This window comes from Electrophorus electricus, chromosome 7, assembly GCF_041902795.1.
Source record: "Electrophorus electricus isolate QZ-2024a chromosome 7, ASM4190279v1, whole genome shotgun sequence".
Lineage (NCBI taxonomy): Eukaryota > Metazoa > Chordata > Actinopteri > Gymnotiformes > Gymnotidae > Electrophorus > Electrophorus electricus.
This window is the reverse complement of record NC_137503.1, coordinates 25616511-25639235: the sequence shown is the minus strand read 5'-3', so window position 1 is coordinate 25639235 and position 22725 is coordinate 25616511. Positions and strand designations below refer to the sequence as shown.

The following is a 22725-nucleotide window of genomic DNA, read 5'->3' as shown; positions in this document are numbered from 1 at the left end:
TCTGAATGAATAATCTGACCTTTCTGAATGGATAATGTGACCTTTCTGGAAGGCTAATCCACAGAGTGGTGCTGATGTTTACAGAATTGGGAAGATGCTCTTTCCCAGAGCGGCTTGTGGTACTGAGAACATATAAGCGTTTTAACCCGCGCCCTTTCTGGGGATCGAACCCCTGACCGCGGTGCTGCTAGCGCTTCGCTCTGGCCTGTTCTGGCTGGGCGGGTGGTGTGAGTAGGGACCTTTAGCCTGCGCAGGATGGCGCCGACCCTCCGCTGCAGCGTGTCCCAGCGCCGGTTCCCGTCGTGCACCATCTGGCGTAGCCGGCAGGACGAGTCTGTGCGGTTCTCGCGGGCCAGACGCCGGTACTGCTTGTTGATGAGCTCCAGCTGGGTCAGGCACTCCTGCACCTGCCTCTGGAATGCCTGCACACAGCACCAGCACCAATCACACCGCGCGATACCATCACCGACTCATGGGCCGGTTCAAAGGACCAGAAATGCACGCAATGCATGTTGATGTTTTTGAACGCTGTATAATTTCATATTTCATATCTCCTGAATTGCCTCCAGTTTAGAAAGCCTATGTGCTCCCTTACTTGGAAACGTTTGACTTTCCTAAAACTTCTGCTAAGTGCTGTTGACGGTGAGGTATACGCAGGGATGCGTGTACTGACCCACTGTCTGCTCACAGGAATGTGTACAGGCGAATTGCCGACACATAACACTGCTCAGGAGAATCTGGTGGCTGTTTTCTGATCTTTCACTCTCTGCAGAAATGCTGTCTTTCTCTCACTCTCTATCATGCTCTCCCTCTCTCCCGCTCACTCAGCCAATTTGATTTTCACTAAAAAGATTTAGACTAAAACTTATCCCATTGTGAGCTTTTCTGCCACAGTACTTAAAAGATCCCGGATCTCTGCTCCAGAAACCTTAAACACTTAGACACTTAGGCTTCTCCAAACAGTTTGATGCACCGAAGTACGACTGGTCGCACAACTGTAAAAAGGACAGAGGAGGAATAACTAGTTTGACTGCTTTTCCCCCTTCAACCGTTTTACCTCGAACTTCTTGAGTTCCTCTTTGGCGACGGTGTAGAGCACACCGGAAGAGTTGGGGAGAGCTGCTGTCCTCTCAGACGCTTTCAGCCAGTCCTCGAAACGCGAGTAATCATCCAGAAACTTCTGCCACAGCCTCCATGTCTCCTCAATCCTGCAAACAGCGCTGAGTTATCTATCACCGAAGCTCATTTACGGAAGAGGTACGTTCAAAAGCCCATCTCCAGAAGTTATCTTCAGAAGTTAATCTACAGAAGAGTTATCTACAGAGGTTCATCTACAGAAGAGTTATCCATCTTCAGAAGCTCATCTACCGAAGTCATCTTCAATTATCTACAGAAGATAACTGGACTTATATAATTTAAGCAGAAAACACCTGCCCTCAAACATTACTCCAAAAATATTTGATCATCTTCACTTGACCAATAATAAATCTTGCACAACATACAACCATACGCATGCACACACACACACACACACACACACACACACGCGCACACACACACGCACTTGAGCCTGCGCTCCATGGCCACTGCGCAGATGTTCCTCCAGCGGCGGTCCAGGCCACGCGTGGCCTGCTGGATGGAGTCGCACTCCGTCTCTGTGGCGCACGCATCGCAGTCGTGCAGCAGCACCTCACACAGGTTCAGCACAGATGCCACACCCGTGCTGTGCTTCTCGATGTCCCGCTGCAAATCCTGCAGGGCACAGGAACTTTCACTCTCGCTCCCGCGCTTCGGCAGGTTTGTGCATGGGTGTGTGTGTGGGTGGGCTGTGCTCGTGAGTGCACATGCACGTCTTACCTGCTGCTGGCTGAGTTTTTTCTGGATTTCACTTGTGTCACAGGTGTCGTACACTATGGGCCGTGAGAGCTCGGTCTCGATGTGAGACAGCCAGGACCGTAAGCTGCTCATGTTCTTATCCAACTGCTGGACAGCCACTAGAGTCTCCCTCAGCTTCTTCACCCTGAGAGAGAGAGAGAGAGAGAAAGAGAGAGAGAGAGAGAAAGAGAGAGAGAGAGAGAGAGAGAGAGAGGGGAAAAAGAGAGGATAGACACATTTAAAAATCTATTCCTATAGTTGCAATCTAGCACTGATCTAGTGTAATGGAGAAGACAGCTTAGCCAATAGTGTACAGTCATGGCCAAAGGTTCTGAGACAGACACAAATTTTGGTTTTCACAAAATTAGATTGGTTTTACTGCCTCAGTTTTTTGTGAGATGTTTATATGGTATAGTGAAGTACAATTAGAAGCATTTTATAAGTTAAAAAAACAAACAAACAAAAACTTAATCCAGTTTAAGCAAAGACTTAATATTTACAGTGTTGACCCTTCTTTTTTAGGACTTTTGAAATTCGCCTTGGGATGTTGGGAGAAGTTGCTATTGGAGGATGTTTTGATACCATTCCTTATTCGTGGCAGTGTTCTTAGGCAAAAGTTTGATCAAACCCACTCCCTTGGATGAGAAGCAACCCCACACATGAATGGTCTCAGGATGCCTCACTGTTGGCATGACAGGACTCATGGTAGCGCTCACCTTTTCTTCTCTGGACAATCATTTGTCCAGATGTCCCAAACAGTCCAAAGGCGGCTTCATCAGAGAAAATAACTTCATGTCTGGGGTTGCTTCTCATCCGAGGGATGATTTGCTCAAATCATAGTTTTTCCTAAGAACACTGCCATGAATAAGGAATGATATCAAGACATCCTCCAATAGCAACTTCTCCCAACGATCCAATTTGGTGATGAACAATGCTTTTTCCAGCAAGACAGAGCACCATGTCACAAGGGGAAAGTGATAACCAAGTGGCTCGGTGAACAAAACATTGAAATTTTGTGTCCATGGCCAGGAAACTCCCCAGATCTTAATCCCATTGAGAACCTGTGGTCAGTCCACAAGTCTTTGCTTAAACTGGACGCATTATGAAATGGTAATAATCGTACTTCTCTGTACCTTAAACAGCTGACAAAAGGATCTAAAAAAACTGAGGCAATAAACTTTGAAACCCCAAATTTGTGTCAGTCTCAAACTTTTTGCCACAACTGTACATGCATCAGTTGCTCTTCATGCGGGATTCACTCAACCATGGAAAATCAAGAGTCTACAAAACAGTTACACAAAAATTTGTCATTTTAGCCCAAAGATGAACAGAAAGCTAATCCAGCGATTAAACTTTGTCAGTGTTCCAGTTTTGCAGAGGCGACTGGATAGTTTTCAGATTGCTATGACAATGTCGAAGTAGAATAACTAATAACTGCTATGTCTGAAAAGTAATGTGACATGTGAAACCGTCTGAGCAGAGAGCTGTGCGTAATACTGCACTGCCTATTAAATGTCTATTAAAAGTCCCACACATGTGCTTACAAATACAGTGTGAGGTGCTGTATGGGTCTCCATTTCTCTCTTGTCTTACCAGCTGGGAATGGCACTCGTTTTTTTGCATTTGTAAAACACACACATACAGGATTTCACTTTGTGCTACAAAAACAAGGCATGAGGTGAAGATTGCCAGTGAAAGATAAAACACCCTCATGTGGCCTCGGTATGCCCAAAAAATAATAAACGCTGATCCGAGGCTCATTCCTCAAGCCCGATGCAAGATAACAGCCACGGTGGCAAACAACTCAACAAATAAAGAAAAAGTGCAGGCGTCTCTCCGCAGGAGCTTCTGTCAAAGGCGACGTCGCGGTCATTATGGCTGTGCGCTATCGAGACATAACCCGATTTCTGGAGTTCTTCACATGCAACGGAGAAGCAGTGAATACTACCTGGCACTAAGCACCACACCCGAGTGAATTACGCACTCAGAACAATTGAAAAAAAGCCTCTTTGGTGCAGCTGTAAGTGGCAACAAGCGTTATAGCACATTAACAAAGGGGGAGAGAGGTCCTGCCTGCTCACGTCGCAGTCACAGTCTGGCAGCTCCGAGTCTTGGCTTGGGCACTGCGCCATGTTCTCCGTACCCACATCCAGCACCATGGGGATAAGCTCGGCTATTTCCAGTCAAACGCCCAAGAGAAACAGAAAAACCCTCTGCCTTCTTCAAACTTCTGGCTCGTCTAAACGGTGGTCTGTACCGACTTTCTCTACCTCCTCCTGCTGTGTGTGTGTGTGTGTGTGTGTGTGAGGTATGTGAGAGACAACTGCTCTTGAGGAAAGGCATGTAGTCATGACTAGTGGCTGAGAGTGACAAGTACCACTGCAGCTAAAATAAGACTACAGTCATTAGCACATGCTGGCAGGTGCACTGTAATACTACCAGCCATGAGTATGAGTGTGTGTGTGTAAGATAACTTGTACTCTAGACACTGTAGATCAAAATCACTTTTTATGTCATTATTATCGCTTAGTTAAGTAGTTAAACAATGCTATAAGCTCCTATATTTTGGGAATCCTAAAGATGACCAATGGGAATAAATTATAAGAACAGGATAGTGAAAATATACAGCTGACCATATTCAGATGACTTCCATGCTTTCTGTCACATGATGGCATGGAAGAATGACACGCCCCCACATCTCAACCCCCTCCCCCTCCCCATCTCACTCCCCCTACAAACATCTCACTCCTCACACATCTCACTCTTTTGCCATTTGGTTGTTCTTCACATTGTGCAGAAGGAATCAAAGGTCTGCTGTGGTGGCAGATTTGGAGCAAACATGATACAACCGTCTGTTTATAGGCCGAGCCCAAACAAGCAGGAACCAACTCCTGTCACACAAGCCCTTTGAGGATAAGGCTGCCAGCCCCTGGGTTCCTCCACCGAAAGTTCAGTCCAGTCTAAGTGTCAGGACCTGTCTGACCACCGTGGACCAGCTGTACCCAACTGGTTAGTATGTATGTGCCATCTATTCTCCTGAAGAGTTCAAAAACTGTGCCTGGGTGCCATGGAGACCGCCGCTGGTCCTACTGCTGGTTTGTGCTTAGTTGCTTAGTGTGCAGACTCTGAAATAGTCCTCATTAAATAACCTGAGTAAATATTTTTTAGTAATTTCTTAAGGCTTATAAGCTGCTCCTAGAAAGTTTAAAAGCAACTTTACTTATTGTTTGGAGGGGGCTGGGGAATGCAGAGTATGTTGAATGGGAAAAAAAAACAAACACGACGTGCTTAATTGGCAAAGTTCTCCTAGAAAATGCTAAAGGACAGAACAGTTTCTTTTGGGGTCTTTTCTCTTTCTCTTTCACAATCTTTTAGCACTCTGAAGTGTCAGAGCGTTGACCCCTACTAGGTGTGATACTGGACTATAGCTCCCCTGGGCTTAAATACAGAGCCCAGCAGGCGCACACTCAGCGCCGACTAGCAGGTGTTTAACCCAAAGGATCCTGGGAAGTGGAGTTCCCGGGGCTGAGAGGTCCTGCTCTCCTAGCATGCTGCCTAGGCCCCCTGATGGTTGCCAGCAGTGCAGGCTAGAACCTTATAATTGGTTTGCCATCTGGTGTTGATCACAGGAGGAGGGCTTCCCCTTCTGAGTCTTAGTTCCTCTCAAGGTTCTCAGGGAGACAACGCGTGTTGTAAAAACAGTTACTGTGATATAAGGCATTTATTTCAATATGCATTAGAAAAATTCAAATGCTTTATACATATGTGAAGCAAGGCAGCAGTATCCGGCGGAGGGGAGGGGAGGGGGGCGTGTGAGCGTGGGGGCTGGGCGGGATGTCGTTGTGTGTCCTGCACTCACCGGGCAGCGATGAGGTCAAGCAGGTGCTGCCAGCGCTCGTTGGCTTTGCTCAGTTTGTACTGGATCTCGGTCGCCTTGTTCTCCTGGCTGGCTTGGGCCAGTCGTTCCCCCATCTGCTTGAGCTGCAGTTTGTTCTCCCTCGCCACTGAGATCTCCTCCTGACAGTCCTGGTTCACCACACACACACGCACGCACGCACACACGCACGCACCATATTACAGTTGTGCAGAATCATTGTTGTTGGTAACCTTTTAAACTAAAACTAAACGTAAAATTAAAATGACAGTTCAAACTATTTAATATATAAAGACAATATTGCTAAATAAAAATGTTTGTTTTTTTTAAGAATGGAAAAGAATAACTTCCATTAAATGATAGGAATATAGGAAGCAAGCAAAAGAAATGGTGAGAAACCTTTGAGGATTATTTACAGCTATCAAGCACCACCATGTTCATTATAAACTAGACCCACTGAAGGCAAAACAAGAAATTAGAGGTAAACTCCCAAGAGGACGCTGGGCTGTGGCAGTCTGGCTCACCTTGGTCAGTTTCTTGATCATCTCCTCAATTGTGATGTCACAATTCTGTGACACTTTGCTCTCCATGTGGGTGAGCCACTCACACAGCTCCCGGTTCTTCTCATTAAAGAGGACCCACTCGTTTAGTTTCTCACTCACCTGCTGCCTTCGCAGGGCCAGCTACACACACACACGCACACGCACGCACACATACGCACGCACACACAGACACAGGACAAAAAAAACATACAAACATTTTGCAAGAATATATAAAGGTCTTCTCTTTTAACCACAACATAAGTTATTTCCTTCGAAAGTATGGGAACTGTGCTACATGCCATGACTGCAGGGAAAAAAACAAACAAGCAAAGAAACAACAAAAAAAATCACAGTCTTAAGAGGACATGGTGTATCATGTTTTGAAAATAGGTTGAGAATAGTTCTGTATATATCAGTATAAGCCAGTGTATCATCAAGTGTGTAAACAACAGAAGTGGACATTCCAGGTTCTGAGAAATTACAGAAGAGTATCTTGCATTACAGATCTGATCTCACTAGCTAATTCTATTCAGGAAGTTTGAGCAAAAGCCCAGGGAGGACTTTTACTTTCAGAACCCGGAATGCCCATACGTGGTAAACAAAGACAACGCGGTGACGTGCTCAGAAAGGGGTGTTTGTAGCAAAACGCATAGTCAATACTCCGGCATGTGGATCTGTTAACTGTATCCCCACAATCAGATACAGTGAGCAGAGTTATTCGGACAAGTATATTCAGCAGGCTTTCTAAAAGAGGTCTGTATATAAAAAAAGCAGTTTGGTCTTTATATTTGACTGTAACTTAACAGTACAATGTGAGAAGGATAATGAGCTTGGAATCAGATGGCAAGATATTTATATGCTATTAACTCTTCCCGGATGGCTCCCTAATTGGTGGTAAATTTACAAGTGGGGGAAGTGGGGTGGTGCTGTGGCACCCTACCAATTAAAACACAGGACCTCCGTCTACCAGCTGGTACACTGTATATATGCATATTATACATTCCCACTTCATTCATCATTCATCAGGACATATTTATTTATTCGTTAATCTGCATCCGTTTCCCTGTTCTGTGTATTTTATGTATCTCTCCTCGGCCACAGGCATCGCGGTCACAAAAAAAGCATTTCCCTGCCAGTTATACTGTGTATGACTATGTATGTGACAAATAAACTTGGAACTTTGAACAAATAAAACACATGATCATAGTCTTTGTTTAATGACTTGTTCAGGTTGGTGGATCCTGAAGCGATCCAGGAGCGCTGACGCTACAGATTCATGAGAGGGCCCAGTGACATACTGGAATGCATCACTAAGGGAAGTCTTGTTAAAACATATGGAAATACAGCATCAGCTTAATATTGTCACTTGCAAGAGACCTTTGATAACCAAACAGAGACGAAGGCCTTACAGTGTGTCTCTGTAGTGTGTGTGAGAGAGTGTGTGTGTGTGCGCGCGCATGTGTGTGTGTGTGTGTGTGTGTGCGCGTGTGTGTGTGTGTGTGTACCTGGTGGCAGGTCTCCTCCCACTGTCTCTGCAGGAGCTCTAACCTTTCCTGCAGCACGGTGAGGTCATCAGAGCTAACGTCCCCTGAGAGAGAGTCTCTGAGCATACACAGGGCAGCTAGGTGTTCAGCCCAGCCCTCTGTGCTCCCGTCTAATTCCTACATCACACACACACGCACGGATGCACACACACACGCACGCACGCATGGATGCACACACACAAACCAGAAACATACATGTTTAAATACACATTATGACAGTAAACAAGTGTGTCTTTCCCATCTAAAGTCAACACAAGCTAATATTTGCATTCTAAATACTTGAGCTGTATCCTCATAGCCCCTGTAAACTGCCCAGTGTGCCATTGCCTTTCGGATCAATAACAAATAACATTAACAGTGCATTTTCATTTATTTTATGTGTAAGCAGGAACAAATTATATAACATTTATCCCCAGTGACGCTGATAACTACCACACGAGAGGCATTTCTTGAAATGTGCTGCGTTTCATTACGGATCGACTACAGGGGAACAGTTATAAACCGCAAACCGCACAACCAACACACATGATTGGCCCTGCTGGTGCCTGAGTCTGGGGCTCTTCGCACCACTCTAACTGGCCAGACACCCACAGCATGAGTCCACAGAGAACACGGGCTAGGGCTTCAGCGCATTTACCAGGGAGCACGCAAGAAGCAGACAGCAGCACATGCACTGGCTCAGAAAGCTAACCGCCATGTCTGAGAGGCTTCCACACTCACAGCTGCCTCCCTCGGGCTCTGAGTCAGTGCTCAGCTGACGGGGAGATCGTGCAGATGGCCAGCTCCGCCTCCAGCCCCTTCCTTCTCCGCCCCCACACAGCTCCGCCCACCGCACCCGTGCTACCGCGAAATCACGCAGGAACTGTACTCCGGGGATGCCCCAGAGATGGGAAGCTAATCCGTGAGTATGGACTTTACGCACAGTTCCTTCACTTACACACACACACAGGCTCTGTACGTCCATGTGCCAGTCGGGGAGGTCTTAGCCAGTGCTCAAAACCGCCACAGAGGTAAGCCGTGTACCCAGTCCGACTGAACATTAAGCATTCAGCCTTTCCATGCTAGACCAGTTGAAATGCTGCAAAAAAGGCTGTTGGGTCCAGCGGAACTGATCCGGACGCCGCGAGCGTGACGCGAGCGTGTGCTTACCTTGCAGCGGATCTGCTCACTGTGCAGGTCTTCATGGTGTTCGGGTAAGGGCAGAGAGAGCTTGCTCTTAAACGCCCGCAGCTTCTCGTGTGACGCAGCAATTCCTTTCTCACACTGCTCCCAGTCCTGCGTGCACACACACACACACACACACACACACACGGACACGCGTGCACACACACACACACACGGACACGCGTGCACACACACACACACACGGACACGCGTGCACACACACACACACACACACACACGGACACGCGTGCACACCCACACACACACACACACACACGTGCGTGCACACACACACACACACACACACACACACACACACACGGACACGCGTGCACACCCACACACACACACACGTGCGTGCACACACATACACACACACACACGGACACACGTGCACACACACACGGACACGGACACGCGTGCACACCCACACACACACACGGACACGCGTGCACACCCACACACACACACGGACACGCGTGCACACCCACACACACACACACGGACACGCGTGCACACAAGCACGCATGCATACACACGCATGCATGCACATGCACACCCACACACAAACACACACACACAAACACGTGCACACACACACACACACACACACACACACAAACAGTATGTAAAGGCTTCATTCAATGAACTGGCATCTATGCAGTGGCTTCAGTGGAGTCTAAACACAAGTGCAGAATGAGCAGTTCTATATCCTGCTCATCCCTCCTGCATGCTAATTAACAGACACAGATACTCACGCGTGTATTCAGCGCTAATGCTACAGCAGATTAAGGCTAAAATACACACCATCATCAGGAATGCTATCGGTCACGAGCTACACTGCAGAAACAGCAGAACACCAGGGCAACACTTTGCCTCTCAGGCGCGCAAAGCTACAAACGATACTTCCAGCGTTGGGCACAAAGTCAGAGCTACACGCTGCAATCCCAAGTGAACGGGTTTACACAAACCGAGCTGAGAGAGAAAGAAACAGAAGGAGAGAGAGAGACACACACACACACACACACACACTGACATGCACATCCCGCAGATGCACAGCACTGTGGTACCTTCCGTCCCGGTAGGGTGCTGGAGGAAGAGCACAAGGGGAGTCATGTTTCCTGGTTCATCCCTTTGGATGGATGATTCTATTCCCCTGAATGCTGGATCGAGTGTACTGTACTGTACATAGACTCAGTGCCTCGCTCCTGTTTCACACTACACAGCACACTCCATCTCACCCCTCCCTCACTCTCTCTCACTCTCTCTCTCTCTCCCTCTCACTCAGTCTCTCTCCCTCTCACTATCGCTCTCCCTCTATTACTGTCTCTCTCTCTCCCTCACTCTCTCTCTCTCTCTCACTACCCCTCTCTCTCCCTCTCTCTCTCTCTCTCACTACCCCCCCCTCTCTCTCTCTCTCTCACTACCCCCCCCTCTCTCTTTCGTTCTCTCTCTCTCACTACCTCTCTCTCTCTCTCTCTCTCTCTCTCCAGCTGTCACACTCTCCCTTTCCATTTCCATTTTTAAGGCTCTTCCTCTGCTGGAACTCCCCCGCTCTGCTTCCCTTGCTGGTACACGACCATAACTGGAGCGCTGCCAGCAGATCCCAGCGCATCGCGTGCACCGTTTTTCAGCTCAGTGGGGTTTGTATGGTCTGCAGCACCAACCAAAGCTAAGCTAAACCAAAGCCAACGTTTGGGACGCTATGATAACGACGGACACGGGACTTGGTGAGCCGTGATATTTACCAAAAATCGAGCATACCGAGCGTCGAAGACCCACACAGCGCAAGCAGCCAAGGACGCGCAAGCTCTACTCAGTCATTAGAGGTCACAGCACTGCTGTCAAGGCCCATGCCAAAAAAGGAAAAAATAAGAAAACAAAATCTCTCAGTAGCTAAACATGCTACACTGCACGAACTATGGTGTTCCCAGCTGTAACAGCTGTAAATGTAAATGTAAAAATGACACAGCTAGAGAGTAAACTCTTAGTGTTTGTTTGTTACAGTGTTTCCTCAGATGAACTTAGAGAACGAGTACTTTTTTAGTTTGCTGCTAAAAGATGATAACAGTGCCAACACCCTGCTCCGTGCAGACCACACGGGAGCCGAAGAAAGCTTCGGTTCGACACGCTGCGAACAGAGCGGAACCTCAGCGGAGCGATAGCCGCTCTATCTCATGCGCTACCTTCAGCAGGGAGAGCAACTCCTTCTTCCTCTCGTCCAGGCGGATGCTGGCGCCCCTCCATCGCTCCTGCAGGTCCGTGAGCTCGGCCTGCAGGAGCGCCTCCGCCCGGGCATCCGCCGACAGCAGCAGCTGCCGTCCGGCTTCCACCGCCAGGATGTAGCTGCCCTGCTGCCGCTGCAGGACCCGCTCCTTCAGCTGGTGGAGCAGAGGGTGGAGGACAGAGAGTGTCCGGTTAACGGGACCCGCGCAGATTCGGACTAGTGCAGAGCCCGTTTTTTTCTAGATTCAGTGAAACCAACTTGAAGGGCCTTGGATTAAAAATGACAATAATGCATTTTGAATGTTATTAAATATTTTCTCTGAGTCAACATAAGAGCACAGGTAGCAATCGTTTCCGAAGGCCCGAGAGCCCACCGCCCTGCGCGGTTTCCTGTTTCCACTGCTCTGGGACCCCAGATCCAGTCCTAGAAGGGCTTGATGTTGACCTGGCTCAGGAAAAGCAGAAATGGCGCAAGGCAGCAGGTACGCGGGAGCGGAGCCAAGAACCCCCGCGGTTATTACGGCGCGTGGCAGACAGGCACTGGGTCTTTGGCTCCCCCTTCACCTGTATGCGGTCCAGGATCCGACGGGCCTGCTGGAGCGCTACCCTCCCTCCCTGTGGCTCCTCCTCCTTCGGTTCCAGCCACGCCTCCTGCAGCCAGAGTCGCAGTTTCTTCGATAGCTCGGTGTAGCGCCGCCACTGGCAGACGAGCGCGTCGATCACACCGCGCCTCTGCTGTGCTAGCCGCACTACGCCCTGCCACCGGTTACTCAGCAGTGCCAGCTTCAGGCCAAAGTCGTCCCTGTGGGGCAACAGGACGGGGCACAACTGCACTCACACACAGCGGCGTCAAATGCAACGACTCAAGGTCATTCCAGGTAAACGAGGGTTGGGACTGATCCCACGTTTGCAACCAACCTGTCCTCCACTTGTCCCTGATTCAACAGCTGATGGCCATCACTAATAATGGAATAGAGGATCTGATGCCGACTGAACATTTCAGCCTGAAACAGCTACACACACACACACACACACACACACACATACGTAATTGGGGCGATTACATGTTAAAGCTTGAGGCTCTTGTGTGTGTCCTGCGTCCCCTGTCCCCTCGTCCCTGTACCTCATGCTCTCTCTGCTGCTCCAGGAGGCTCTCGTAGTTCCCAGAGATCTCAACAGCCATCTTCCCCTCCACCTGTGTGAGGAAGTTCATCCAGGCCTCACACTTCTCCAGGAAGCTCTGTCTCTGCAGAACCAGGGCCTGCAGCTTACTGCACACACGCACACGCTTCGTGGTGTTCATGGATATGAATGTTCATAAAATGCAGAGCATGTCTGTCGAGCTAAGCTTTAGGGTCGTTAGCTATGTACAGCAGCTGCGGTTTATGGACCTGAATCTCTCTGTGGCATGAGCTGAGGCAAACGTCCAGCTCCTGTTGAGGTGCTGTAGGCGCCTGATCTCCTGGTCACTCAGGGGAAGCCTGTAGCCGACGCCGTTCAGACGTTCCAGGTCAGGGGACAGGAGGCTCAGCTTCAGCATCTGGTTCTGGACATGGTGGAAACGCAGCGTCACGCTCGGCCTCCCCTACGGACCCCGCTACGCTCTACAGGAAGCAGCGGCCCTGACGGCTCTTACTTTCAGCACTTCCATGCGTTCTTGCAGAGAGGGGAGGTCCGCGGACCTGCCAGGATCCGACTCCCTCAGAACTTCCTCCACTCGTTCGGGCCACTGGCTCAGAGCGTCCAGCTCCTCCATGAAGCTCTCGTAGTCCTTCACGCCAGCCTGACCGAGAGCAAAGAAGAGCAGGAGCCGATAACAGTCAAGGCCATTTGGTACTCACCACTGATGTGTAGCCTGATGAGGAGTGAATTCTTTTTTTTTAATGTATGAAAGTATTCACACAAGAATTACCATATATGGTAGTTGGCAGTTATTTGGAAGAAATATCACAAAAGGCACAGAGGTTGTGCCAACCTGAGGTTTTGACATCAAATTGGGATTTGACAAAAAAGTAAAAAGACATAAAACTTGTGACAGTGATTTTGAAAGATAACTCTGGTTTCTTTTTGTGTTTTTTTTTTGTGTGTGTGTGTGTGTGTGTGTGTGTGTTAGCGCACATGACTACCACCAAGAGGATTTGGGTTTGAGACTGGGTGTGGTTGCTGCCTTTGCTCCATTTGTTAGCACTCAAGAGCAGAGGCTTAACGCTCACCTCTAGCAGAGACTGCTGCCTCTGCAGGGCGTGTCCCACTGTTGCCAGGCGATGGCTGAGTGACAGATAGTCTGTGTGAAAAGTTGCCATAGCAGATGGCTCCACTTGCTGCCTCAGCTGTTCCTCCACCTCTGTCAGCAGCTGCAGGGTGGACAGGACTGAGCCGTGGGTCTTCAGCAAGTCCTGTAGAAATGACACACAGGCTCACACTTACTATACGCAAGCAAGCAAGCGAATATTGAATGTTAGTCATGATACTGATTCTCAATGTGTTCATGAGACATCTCAACTTCATGATTAGCTGCTTCCCTTGCTATGAATCTAGAAGTGAGATCATCCTGTGCAGTGAGGTCATTCCGTCACAAGCTGTTTGAATTATGACTAAATTGGGGAATGTGATCTAACAGAGATATGGTATTTGACATAATTAACACATTAAGTAACATTCATGTTTGATCGTGGTTTAAGTAGTAATGGTGCTACTTGGATCATCAGAAGTCAGATGGGCTTACATTGCAGTCACAGATCCAGGCCTTCACCTCCTGCTCTGCGATCTCCTTTTGCATGGCGCTGCTGAGCAAACACTCCGCCCTCTCCTCTATCCTTTGGACGTCTGCGCTGCTGCTCTCATGGAGCTCCTTGTAGCGCTGCCACAGCTGAAGCAGACTCTTACTGCTCCTCAGCTGGTCCGCGATCTGCTCCAGCAACGTGTTCCATCTGTGGACAGCAAGGAGAACCATTTAGAAGCTGCGTTCGGGTCAGCGGGCACGCCAGGGCCGGCGTGAAAGCCCACCTGTGGTTGACGTCAGCGAGGGCTGCGTGGAGGGCGTCGGCTGCTGAGGGGTGGCAGTCTCCCAGCAGCTGCTCGGTGAGAGAACCGAACTTCATCAGGCTGCTCTCCTGACTTTCCAGCTCCTCCTGGAGATTCTGGTCGCAGGCAAGAAACAAACGCACACACACACGCACACCCATATCAGAAGAGCATCAGGAGACCACCAGCAGAGCAGCAACGAGCCACCGGGAGGGAACAGTAGACCTACCTCGAGGTTCTCCACCTGGACGAGCACAGCCTCTGGGGAGCCGGTGAGGAGGCTCAGCCGGGAGATGGAGTAGTGGCCTTCCAGCAGATAGCCCTGGATCTCCTCAGACGCGCGCTTGTACAGGCTCCACTGCTCTAGGACTGCACGCAGACTTCCCTTTACCTGCCCAATCTACACACAGACACGTTTTATATGCACCTATGAATACGGTGCCAAACCTTTTTTAACGTAGGTCACAAGTGTTTAGCTTTATAGGTGCAGTGAAAACGGTAACAATACAGTAAAAAATATATCATGCTGTGTAACTGAAACAATAAAGCACTAAAAATGTGCACTAAAATGATCTGACTGATATTTTTACTCGGTTTTTACTGCTGAGTATGTTCTCTGCCGACAGTTCCAGCGGCTGTCTGCTGGAATGAGCGATATCCTGAGCTCACCAGCTGGTCCAAGTTGGTCCAAGACTGGTTCAGCCCCTTAAGGGTTTCCATGACAGCACTGGAGGCCTCTCCTTCCTTGTGGCGGATGAGCAGGTATCCTTTTTCCCCCACTTTCCCCAGGTCCTTCTCCTTCTCCTTCACCAACTCCTCCAGCTCCTGATGGCCACAAAGAGTCGCCGTTTCTTTAGAGGTGTGCGGCGGGCATGCGTGTAGCTCATCTACGTGACCCTTTGTCGTGTGGCCCCAGTGAGCACACAGGGAGTGATACCTGGCAGTCTTTCAGCACGTTCTGGGCTGAGGCCACGTCCTCGATCCTGGGCTTCTTCTTGAGTTTTTCCTCCTGTGTGCCAATCCAGGTTTTCAGGGTCTGGACCCCATTTTCATACTCCACCCAGCTCTCGAGCAGACCTTCCAACAGCTGGATCTAAAGCACGGGGAAGTCGAGCATGGGATGACCCAGGTCAGGATGCGAACAGGAACACAAAGGCAAGCACTTCACTAAGACAGAATTGCCAAGAATACTGTATATGTATGCAGAGGACGTAAAGATAAAGCCATTAAGCTTTACTTTCTTTACACGTCACGTGCGCTGCCTCTGCAGTGATCTATGCGCATACAAACGGAAGGTCCGCCGAGGAACCGGCACCCTGTGCAGGTAACTGCAGGCTGCACCTTTTCAGTGATGAGCCCCTGTAGGATCTGCCAACGGCGGTTCATGGCTCCCAGCCGCTCGGCAAAGTCTGTCTTGTCGCTGCGCTTCCCCTCCACATCCTGGCTGCTGATCTGAAGAACCGACTGGTTCACGAAATCCACCGTCAGCTGCTTGCAGGACAGGTCAATGCGAAAGCCCTGCAGGGAGAGACGGACAGGCAGGCCCCGGGAAAGGCACTTTACACATCCTCGTGCTGATGGTGAGTCGGTTTGATTACATTAATGATTTTGCTTATATTGTTGTGCGTGCTGTACATTGTTAAATAAGGGCTTGTCTCTCTGTTACCTTGTATTTTTGGATGTAGTTCTGCACCATCTCAGAACCCACTGCCTCCATGATCTTGCTCTGGTCTTCTTCTATGGTGTTTTCCATGATTGAAATCCAGCTCATCAGCTCCGTGATGGCATGCCGAGATGCGAGCTTCTCCATCTGCAGCTGCAAGGTGCAAAGGTAATCAGCACAGTTAGCCTGTCCATATACAACTACACAGGTAATCAGCACAGTTAGCCTGTCCATATACAACTACACAGGTAATCAGCACAGTTAGCCTGTCCCTATACAACTACACAGGTAATCGGCACAGTTAGCCTGTCCCTATACAACTACACAGGTAATCAGCACAGTTAGCCTGTCCTTTTACATCTACAGGTAAATGAGACAATAGCGTAAGAAAACTAAAGAAAATACCTTAAGTCGACCTTAAGTTCAAGAGGTTAATGTGAGGCAAAGTATGCATTACGTCAACATGGCACATTTCTCAGCCCTCACCTGGTGGAGCTTCTCCTGGACGACGGGGATGCGCGTGAGGAGGTCGGCCCACTGCGTGTCCACCTGGGCCAGGTGCGAGCGGAGCGCCGCGGTGTCCACCTTCTTCAGCCTCAGCAGCTGGCTGCCGCGGCTCAGCACGGACGAGCGCAGCGAGGACTTGGCGTCCACCTCTTTGGAGAACTCCTGTGGGGAGACCAGACGCATGCAGGGTTGGGGTGACTGCAGCATCTTTTGGGAGGCTTGCGCCAGTACGTTGAATAGGCTTCCGGGAGCTCCTCACCAGAAAAGCATGAAGGTGGTCTCGGACGGTCTCAAGCTCCTGGGGGACGGTTACAGACTGGGCACTCCAGAAGTCGAGCCGGTCTAAAGCTGAAGCCAGCCACTGGCCCAGCTCCACAGAGTCACTCTGGTACCTGCAGGAGCAACAGACACATGCGCACACCCTCATACAGCGAGAAACGGTAGGCCACAAGGGCATCTGGAATATGTTTCCATCAACGTCCATCGACTTGACTGTGATCGCTGAATGATGGGAGGTGTCAGAATGCATGGATGGAGGGAGTGGGCTGCGCGGGGGCAGACCTGGTCCAGTGTTTGAGGGTGGAGTCAAGGCGGTGCAGTTCCTTGTTGACCTTGGTGGTGCAGCTGAGCCAGTGTTCTCCCAGCTGGGTGAGCTGGGCCTCCAGCTCAGAGCAACACATACTCAGCAGGAGTCTCTTCCCGTCCTCCAGGACCTGGTAGAGCTGCTGCTGACGCTCCGTCAGGCCGCTCTTCAGACGCTACGCCACGGGAGGAGAGGAAGGAAGACGTGAAGGAAGGAAGAGCGAAAGAAGCAAATAGACAGAAGAAGACAGAAACAACAAAACAACTTTGTTTAGAACTTTTATAGAATGTAAGGTGTTAATATAAATTCATCATGTTCATGGAGGAACATAAACATTAACTGTAGAGTTAACTGTTCTTTCAGGCTTTCTGGTGGAATCAGTAGGGATTGCCCATTGGTTGCTCTTTACCTGGTAAAGAGCGATTCTCTCACTCAGCCTCTCCTCCGTCTCCTCCACCAGTCCCACAGTGGGAATGCTGCCCTCCACCGCCTCCAGGTGCCTGTACAGAGCCTGGTAGTCCCCCGCCAACCTGCTCCATGACTGAGCCACACCGAACAACAACACGCAGTTCAACGAGCAGAAGTGATGATCCGGTAGTTACACTGCCGTCTCTGCCACGGACACGCGTTGTGTATAACGAAGCAGGTAGCAACACATTCATCTGAATCCGATTCATTTCCAGAGAATGACAATTTTCAGGATTCTTCAGAATAAGTATAGTTTTTACACGCGCGCGCGCACACACCTCCAGGATGCCTTCTAGCTCCACCCCCCTCCTGTGAGCCTGTTTGAGCACAGCCTGTGCGTGAGCTACGGTCTGCTCCAGTGCTTGTGCCTCCCGTTGCACCACTGTCCTGCTGACCTGTCTGAAGGAGGCCTGGGTCAGCACCACATGGGCTTCCAGGCCCTGGAAAAAGTCCTGCACACACAGGCACAACGGCACCAGCCGAATCAGCACTAGGACCGGACCACGTATGGTGTAATTACAGTCAGGGCAAGGTTACAAAGCAGAAACCAATAAGATGGTGTGTGTCTGTGAAAGGCACTATATAAATTTAACTTCTTCTTCTTCTTATTATTATTATTATTATTAAGATGTGTAATTGGTGGAGAAAGAATTACTTTGTGCTTGTCCAAGAGGACCTGAACTTCAAGTACTGAGCCTACAGTCATCTTGGGGTCAGCGGCCATCTTGTCCTGGGCCGTGTCTACGAGTTCCTGCAGGTCCTGCAAGGCTTTCTCGTATTGGGCCTTCAGGACAAGCGTCTGGTTTAGACCACTCCGCCTCGAGCCCACCATCTCAACCAGCTCCTCGTACACGTCCTACGGACACACAGCATTAGTGACACAGTGGGACGAGTAAGGCAGACGCTCTGCTCTGACCATAACACAATACTACAGCGTGTTCTATAGCGTTTAGCCATGGAGTGGTTAAGTGCAGGAGGAAAAGCGTGGCTAAGCTAGTCAACAACCACGTCAACAACAATAACCGCAAATCCAGGCAGATAGCCAGCTGCGTGTACCTGCAGCCTGAGCAGCTCCTGTGTGGACACCGGGTCTGGTTGTAGGGTTTCTCCTTTACTCCTCATCTCCAATACTCTCTGCTCAAACTCCCTCAGACTGTCCTCCGCCTCCGCCAGAGTCTGCACACAGCGCACCCAGAGAGCGCATTTAGCTCTTAACGGATACGATACGACAGGTTTGGCTCAAAAAAATACATATTGCACAGTATGCAAGGCCCATGGTTGCACTGTGTAATGCAGGTAAGACTGTGACACCCCTGAGTGGGTGTTTTTGGGCCTAATGAAATGAAATACAATATATGAGATACTGTTAATAAAACCAAGAGTAAAAGGCAGGCGGATTTGATGGAAGTTGACGATGTTACTCCAGCACGAGACATGGAGGAGTCTGCGAAGGTGGAGGCCCTAGCGAGTGCAACTGAACCTGTGTGGGTGAGGGCGTAGGATCGCTCTTCCTTCTCACCTCCATCTGTTTCGAGGCGGGGCGCTCCAGGGCCACGGACATCTTCTGCAGCAGCTGCTGCTTCGAGTCGCTCATGGCGGCAAATAACAGCCTTAATTCAGCCTGAGACGCCGCATGTGAGAGAATAAACAGAGAAACAGGACGAAATAACTACAGGCGACCGGTTTGAAATATGTATATTTATACATTCAGGAATGCAAGAAATACAGCCACCACATGCACCTGGAAGCCGATGTGTTCCTGCAGTCTGACTCTGATACTGTTACATCTCTGCTCCATCAACGGGTCCGCCAGTCTCAGTCTCTCCTCCAACCCCTCCAGAACCTCCTCAATCAGCGCATGCCCTCCTCCATCGCCTCCTCCACCCAGCCACTCTGCATCTCCCAGCGCCTCCCGACACTTAAACACCTCCCTACGAACATTCTTCATCTCCTTACTTAAGCCCTGTGGGAGTGGAGAGAAACATTAGTGTGTGTCAGAAGTTGCTTCTTTTTTTTTTTTTTTTATAAATCTCCGAATTGTCGGCCGTCGGACGGGTCGCGCGCTTGAAGGAACCGCGTCTCACCTCAAGATGGCAGAGCTGCGCCTCTGAGTCATCGGAGAGTAGCACGGGGCCGAAGAGCAGGCCGTTCTCGGCGCTGTTCAGCCAGCAGCAGGCTACAGACACAGCCTCATAAAGAGTCTTCTCCAGAGCCTGGCCCCATTTAGTATCAGCGCCCCCTGCCTGTGAGGAGGACACATGACACCAGCAGATCAGTACAGTTCAAGATGAGCAAAAACACAACCTGGAGCCTTTAGGTACTGCAGGCTAAGTTACGAAACGTTGGGGTTTATCTGCACCTTAGTTACTTCCTCCATTGCTTGGCCAAAATTCTCAAAAAGAGTACTGGGGGAGGGGTTGTCCTGGCTCAGCAGCTCCCCTCGGAATAGGCCTGCCGGACTGGACACTCGTGACCGCTGGTACACCTACAAGAGTAGACATGTTTGCTTAGCCATAATTCGGTTCTAGGTTAACCATGTTAACCCCGTCTGCCCGTCTTCCTGTTGAAGGAAGCCGGGAGCTGCGGCATCTGGGTCAGCCGCCTACCGAGCCGAGCTGCCCCTGGTGCGCGCTGTCAAGGAACAGCTGCAGCTTGGCGTGGAGATCCCTGCTCAGGTTCTCCCACTTCGCTCCCATCCGAACCTCCTCGCTCACGCTCTTGGGCTGCTCGGCCGAGTCCTGCATGTCCACGGCACGGCTGGAGGGAGGGACGGAAGGGCAGAAGAACATCAGACAGGACGGAAGGCATAGGAGATCGGTCTGGTCCAAACAGAGGAGGACACGTGAAAAGGCAAGAGGTAGCGCGGACCGGACGGGCACCTCAGACGGGAGGGCGGGGCTCACCTCTCTCCGTTGGGCGTGGTTTGCTGCGAGAGCAGCTCCTCCCCTCGGGAGGCCACGGACTGCATCAGTTTCCTCTGGTCCTCCAGCTGGGCCTCTAACTCCTGCAGAGCACAGAGCGGCGACAGCGTAAGCCCCCCGCACCCTCTCCTGTCCCGTATAGGAAGTGTAGCATTCCGGTGGGAGATGGAGCTCCTACCCTCTGCCTCTGCACGGAGTCCTGGTGCTGCTGGCTGCGAGTGGAGCGGGCCTGGCTGAGCCAGTCCAGCACACTGGGGCTCTGAGACAGCGACTGGTCCGGCTCATTCTCTTCCTGCTCCAGCAGCGAGTCCTGGACACCATCAACATCACGTTAAAACCTGCACAGGGTCCCGCGCACACGGGACACCAGAGACGCATGGTTCTAAACACCCGGGATACGCGGACGAATGGAAACGGTCATTTTCGGACATTCCAGAAGGTTCTGAAAGAATACGAGAATGTAGCGATCTGTTTCATGCACCGCGCCACTAAGACTCTGAACCCTCCATAAGGAGGCCTTGTCGTATCAAACATACACAGCAAAGTTTTAAACGTGGAGAAATATTATGATTTTACAGAAGCTCTCCAAGTTTGGTGAAAACAAAGATGCTCCTGTGTTCACTCTCACAAAGCCCCGACTGCTGGGACAAAATGGTGCTGGAGTGTGACATGCATCCAGTAAAGGGCAACACAGGCCAACCGCCTAAGAGGACAGCCGCGTGTGTGTTGCACAACGGTCTCCATGGCAGCACACTGTGCTTGGTGACTGCTCATTAGCTGCAGCAGTACAGCACCGATTAGGTATAACTACGGCAAGAAGCGCACAGATGTTTCCCCTTTGGCAGGATACCGGGCGTGCACCTGGGGTTACAGAGTGGCAGGCGCAGGGGTTTGGGCGGGGATTACGGCGGGATGGTTGCGAAGGCGGGGGTTTTGGTTGAGGGGGAGGAGTTCAGATGAGGACAGGGCTCGGTGCGGTGGGTGGGGTTTGGCTGAGGGGGTGGGGGTAACTCACCTGTATGTGTGTGTGTTTGTCGTGCAGGATGTGCTGCAGCTCCAGCAGGCTATCCTTCAGGCCACGCAGCTTATGGGTGAGCTGCTCGGCGTCGCCGCGGGTGGCCGCCTTGCCCTCCAGCAGCAGGCTCTCGCTGTGCACGGACAGCTCGGACAGGAACAGCACCTTCTGCTCGATCTCTTGCAGCATGTGCTACAGGGGGAGAGCAGGAGAACAAGGAGCTCAGCCACTCCCAGGAGAACCAGGAGAACACCAGGAAAGCCACGGCTCACGTTGTGACTTCTGGGCTTAAACTTTATGTTAATAAAGTGAATGAATATGTTAATAAAGTGCTAATAGAGGTCAGCAAAGTAAAGTCTGAGAAGAACTGTTCCCTGTTCAGCACAATATAGCAATGAAATTCAAATCCCTCCAATGAGTCCATCTCACACATACAAACACATGGAAATGTTCATATCATTGTGCCTACTATGAATATGCATGTGGCAAATAAATTTTGATTTGATATGCAAGCACACACACACACAATTTATCTATCCTCTCTATCAATATTTCTCCATCATAGGGAACCCTGTGTTCATACCCTCCTGCAAATAACACTGCAAATACGCGTCATAAACTTGACTACCCCTGCCAAGGCTGAGTATCCAAGATGCAGCTTGCATGCTGAAATAGCACATACACAAGCGAAGGAAAATAAGACAGACAAGATACGTGTGTGTGATTGTGCTAATCGGGCATGTGAGACAGAACCTGGTGGTAATCTTCTGGATCTGCTTAAAATCAGATCTGCACCCCTCTGCAGGACTGCAGGACACACACAGCATCAGGAATCATGTGGAAAAGTATGTATAACAATGATAGATCTCAAGTGTCTCCCGAGAACGATTTAAAAGGGCCTGGAGCACTGCGACGTCCTCTCCAGATCGCAGGGGAAAGGAAGGAAGCCCATAATCCCACCAGACCGCAGGACTAAGGAAAGACACTCATGTCTAACTAATTAGATTCTCCATATGCAGAATGACTAGGTGTAACAACCTGGATCGAAATGTTCCATATTCACATGGAACTTGATTATTACACCCTGATTATTACATGTATTATGACTGTTGTTACCATATTTTCAAATGTAAATGTAATCTATGGTTTATAAGGTACAAAATGATAACTGTATTAGAGAAATGTCAAACATTTGGGGGAATTTCATAAACCTGGCATCCTGCTTGAATTTCAAGAGGTGTAAAAAGGGTCATGGCGGAATGTTAATCCCTGAGTTTGACAGCTATAATTTAAAATATTCCGGACAAACTATTATATAT

The 22725-nt window shown here is 49.9% G+C and overlaps 1 protein-coding gene across 13 annotated transcripts in view; it reads right to left on the bottom strand.

Annotated features, from left to right (window-relative positions):
* Positions 1-22725, bottom strand: part of syne1a (spectrin repeat containing, nuclear envelope 1a) — a 117319-nt gene that overhangs the window by 8810 nt on the left and 85784 nt on the right. For 12 of the 13 annotated variants that reach the window (XM_081717014.1, XM_081717012.1, XM_081717009.1 and 9 more), the window contains 37 exons: positions 21407-21598; positions 20570-20701; positions 20374-20474; positions 20077-20227; positions 19830-19955; positions 19555-19713; positions 19212-19433; positions 18990-19091; positions 18527-18646; positions 18126-18326; positions 17749-17922; positions 17412-17543; positions 16981-17177; positions 16679-16811; positions 16399-16581; positions 15916-16065; positions 15591-15767; positions 15187-15342; positions 14919-15074; positions 14479-14649; positions 14232-14365; positions 13951-14155; positions 13439-13621; positions 12862-13008; positions 12617-12771; positions 12349-12496; positions 12144-12238; positions 11790-12027; positions 11186-11380; positions 8985-9110; positions 7797-7952; positions 6274-6432; positions 5735-5901; positions 1858-2020; positions 1565-1752; positions 1058-1208; positions 240-422 (listed from right to left, as the gene is read on the bottom strand). In XM_081717014.1, the coding sequence (XP_081573140.1) occupies positions 240-422; positions 1058-1208; positions 1565-1752; positions 1858-2020; positions 5735-5901; positions 6274-6432; positions 7797-7952; positions 8985-9110; positions 11186-11380; positions 11790-12027; positions 12144-12238; positions 12349-12496; positions 12617-12771; positions 12862-13008; positions 13439-13621; positions 13951-14155; positions 14232-14365; positions 14479-14649; positions 14919-15074; positions 15187-15342; positions 15591-15767; positions 15916-16065; positions 16399-16581; positions 16679-16811; positions 16981-17177; positions 17412-17543; positions 17749-17922; positions 18126-18326; positions 18527-18646; positions 18990-19091; positions 19212-19433; positions 19555-19713; positions 19830-19955; positions 20077-20227; positions 20374-20474; positions 20570-20701; positions 21407-21598 (5928 nt within the window). The remainder of the gene's footprint in view (positions 1-239; positions 423-1057; positions 1209-1564; positions 1753-1857; positions 2021-5734; positions 5902-6273; positions 6433-7796; positions 7953-8984; positions 9111-11185; positions 11381-11789; positions 12028-12143; positions 12239-12348; positions 12497-12616; positions 12772-12861; positions 13009-13438; positions 13622-13950; positions 14156-14231; positions 14366-14478; positions 14650-14918; positions 15075-15186; positions 15343-15590; positions 15768-15915; positions 16066-16398; positions 16582-16678; positions 16812-16980; positions 17178-17411; positions 17544-17748; positions 17923-18125; positions 18327-18526; positions 18647-18989; positions 19092-19211; positions 19434-19554; positions 19714-19829; positions 19956-20076; positions 20228-20373; positions 20475-20569; positions 20702-21406; positions 21599-22725) is intronic. The other variant, XM_081717011.1, reaches the window with a different exon arrangement.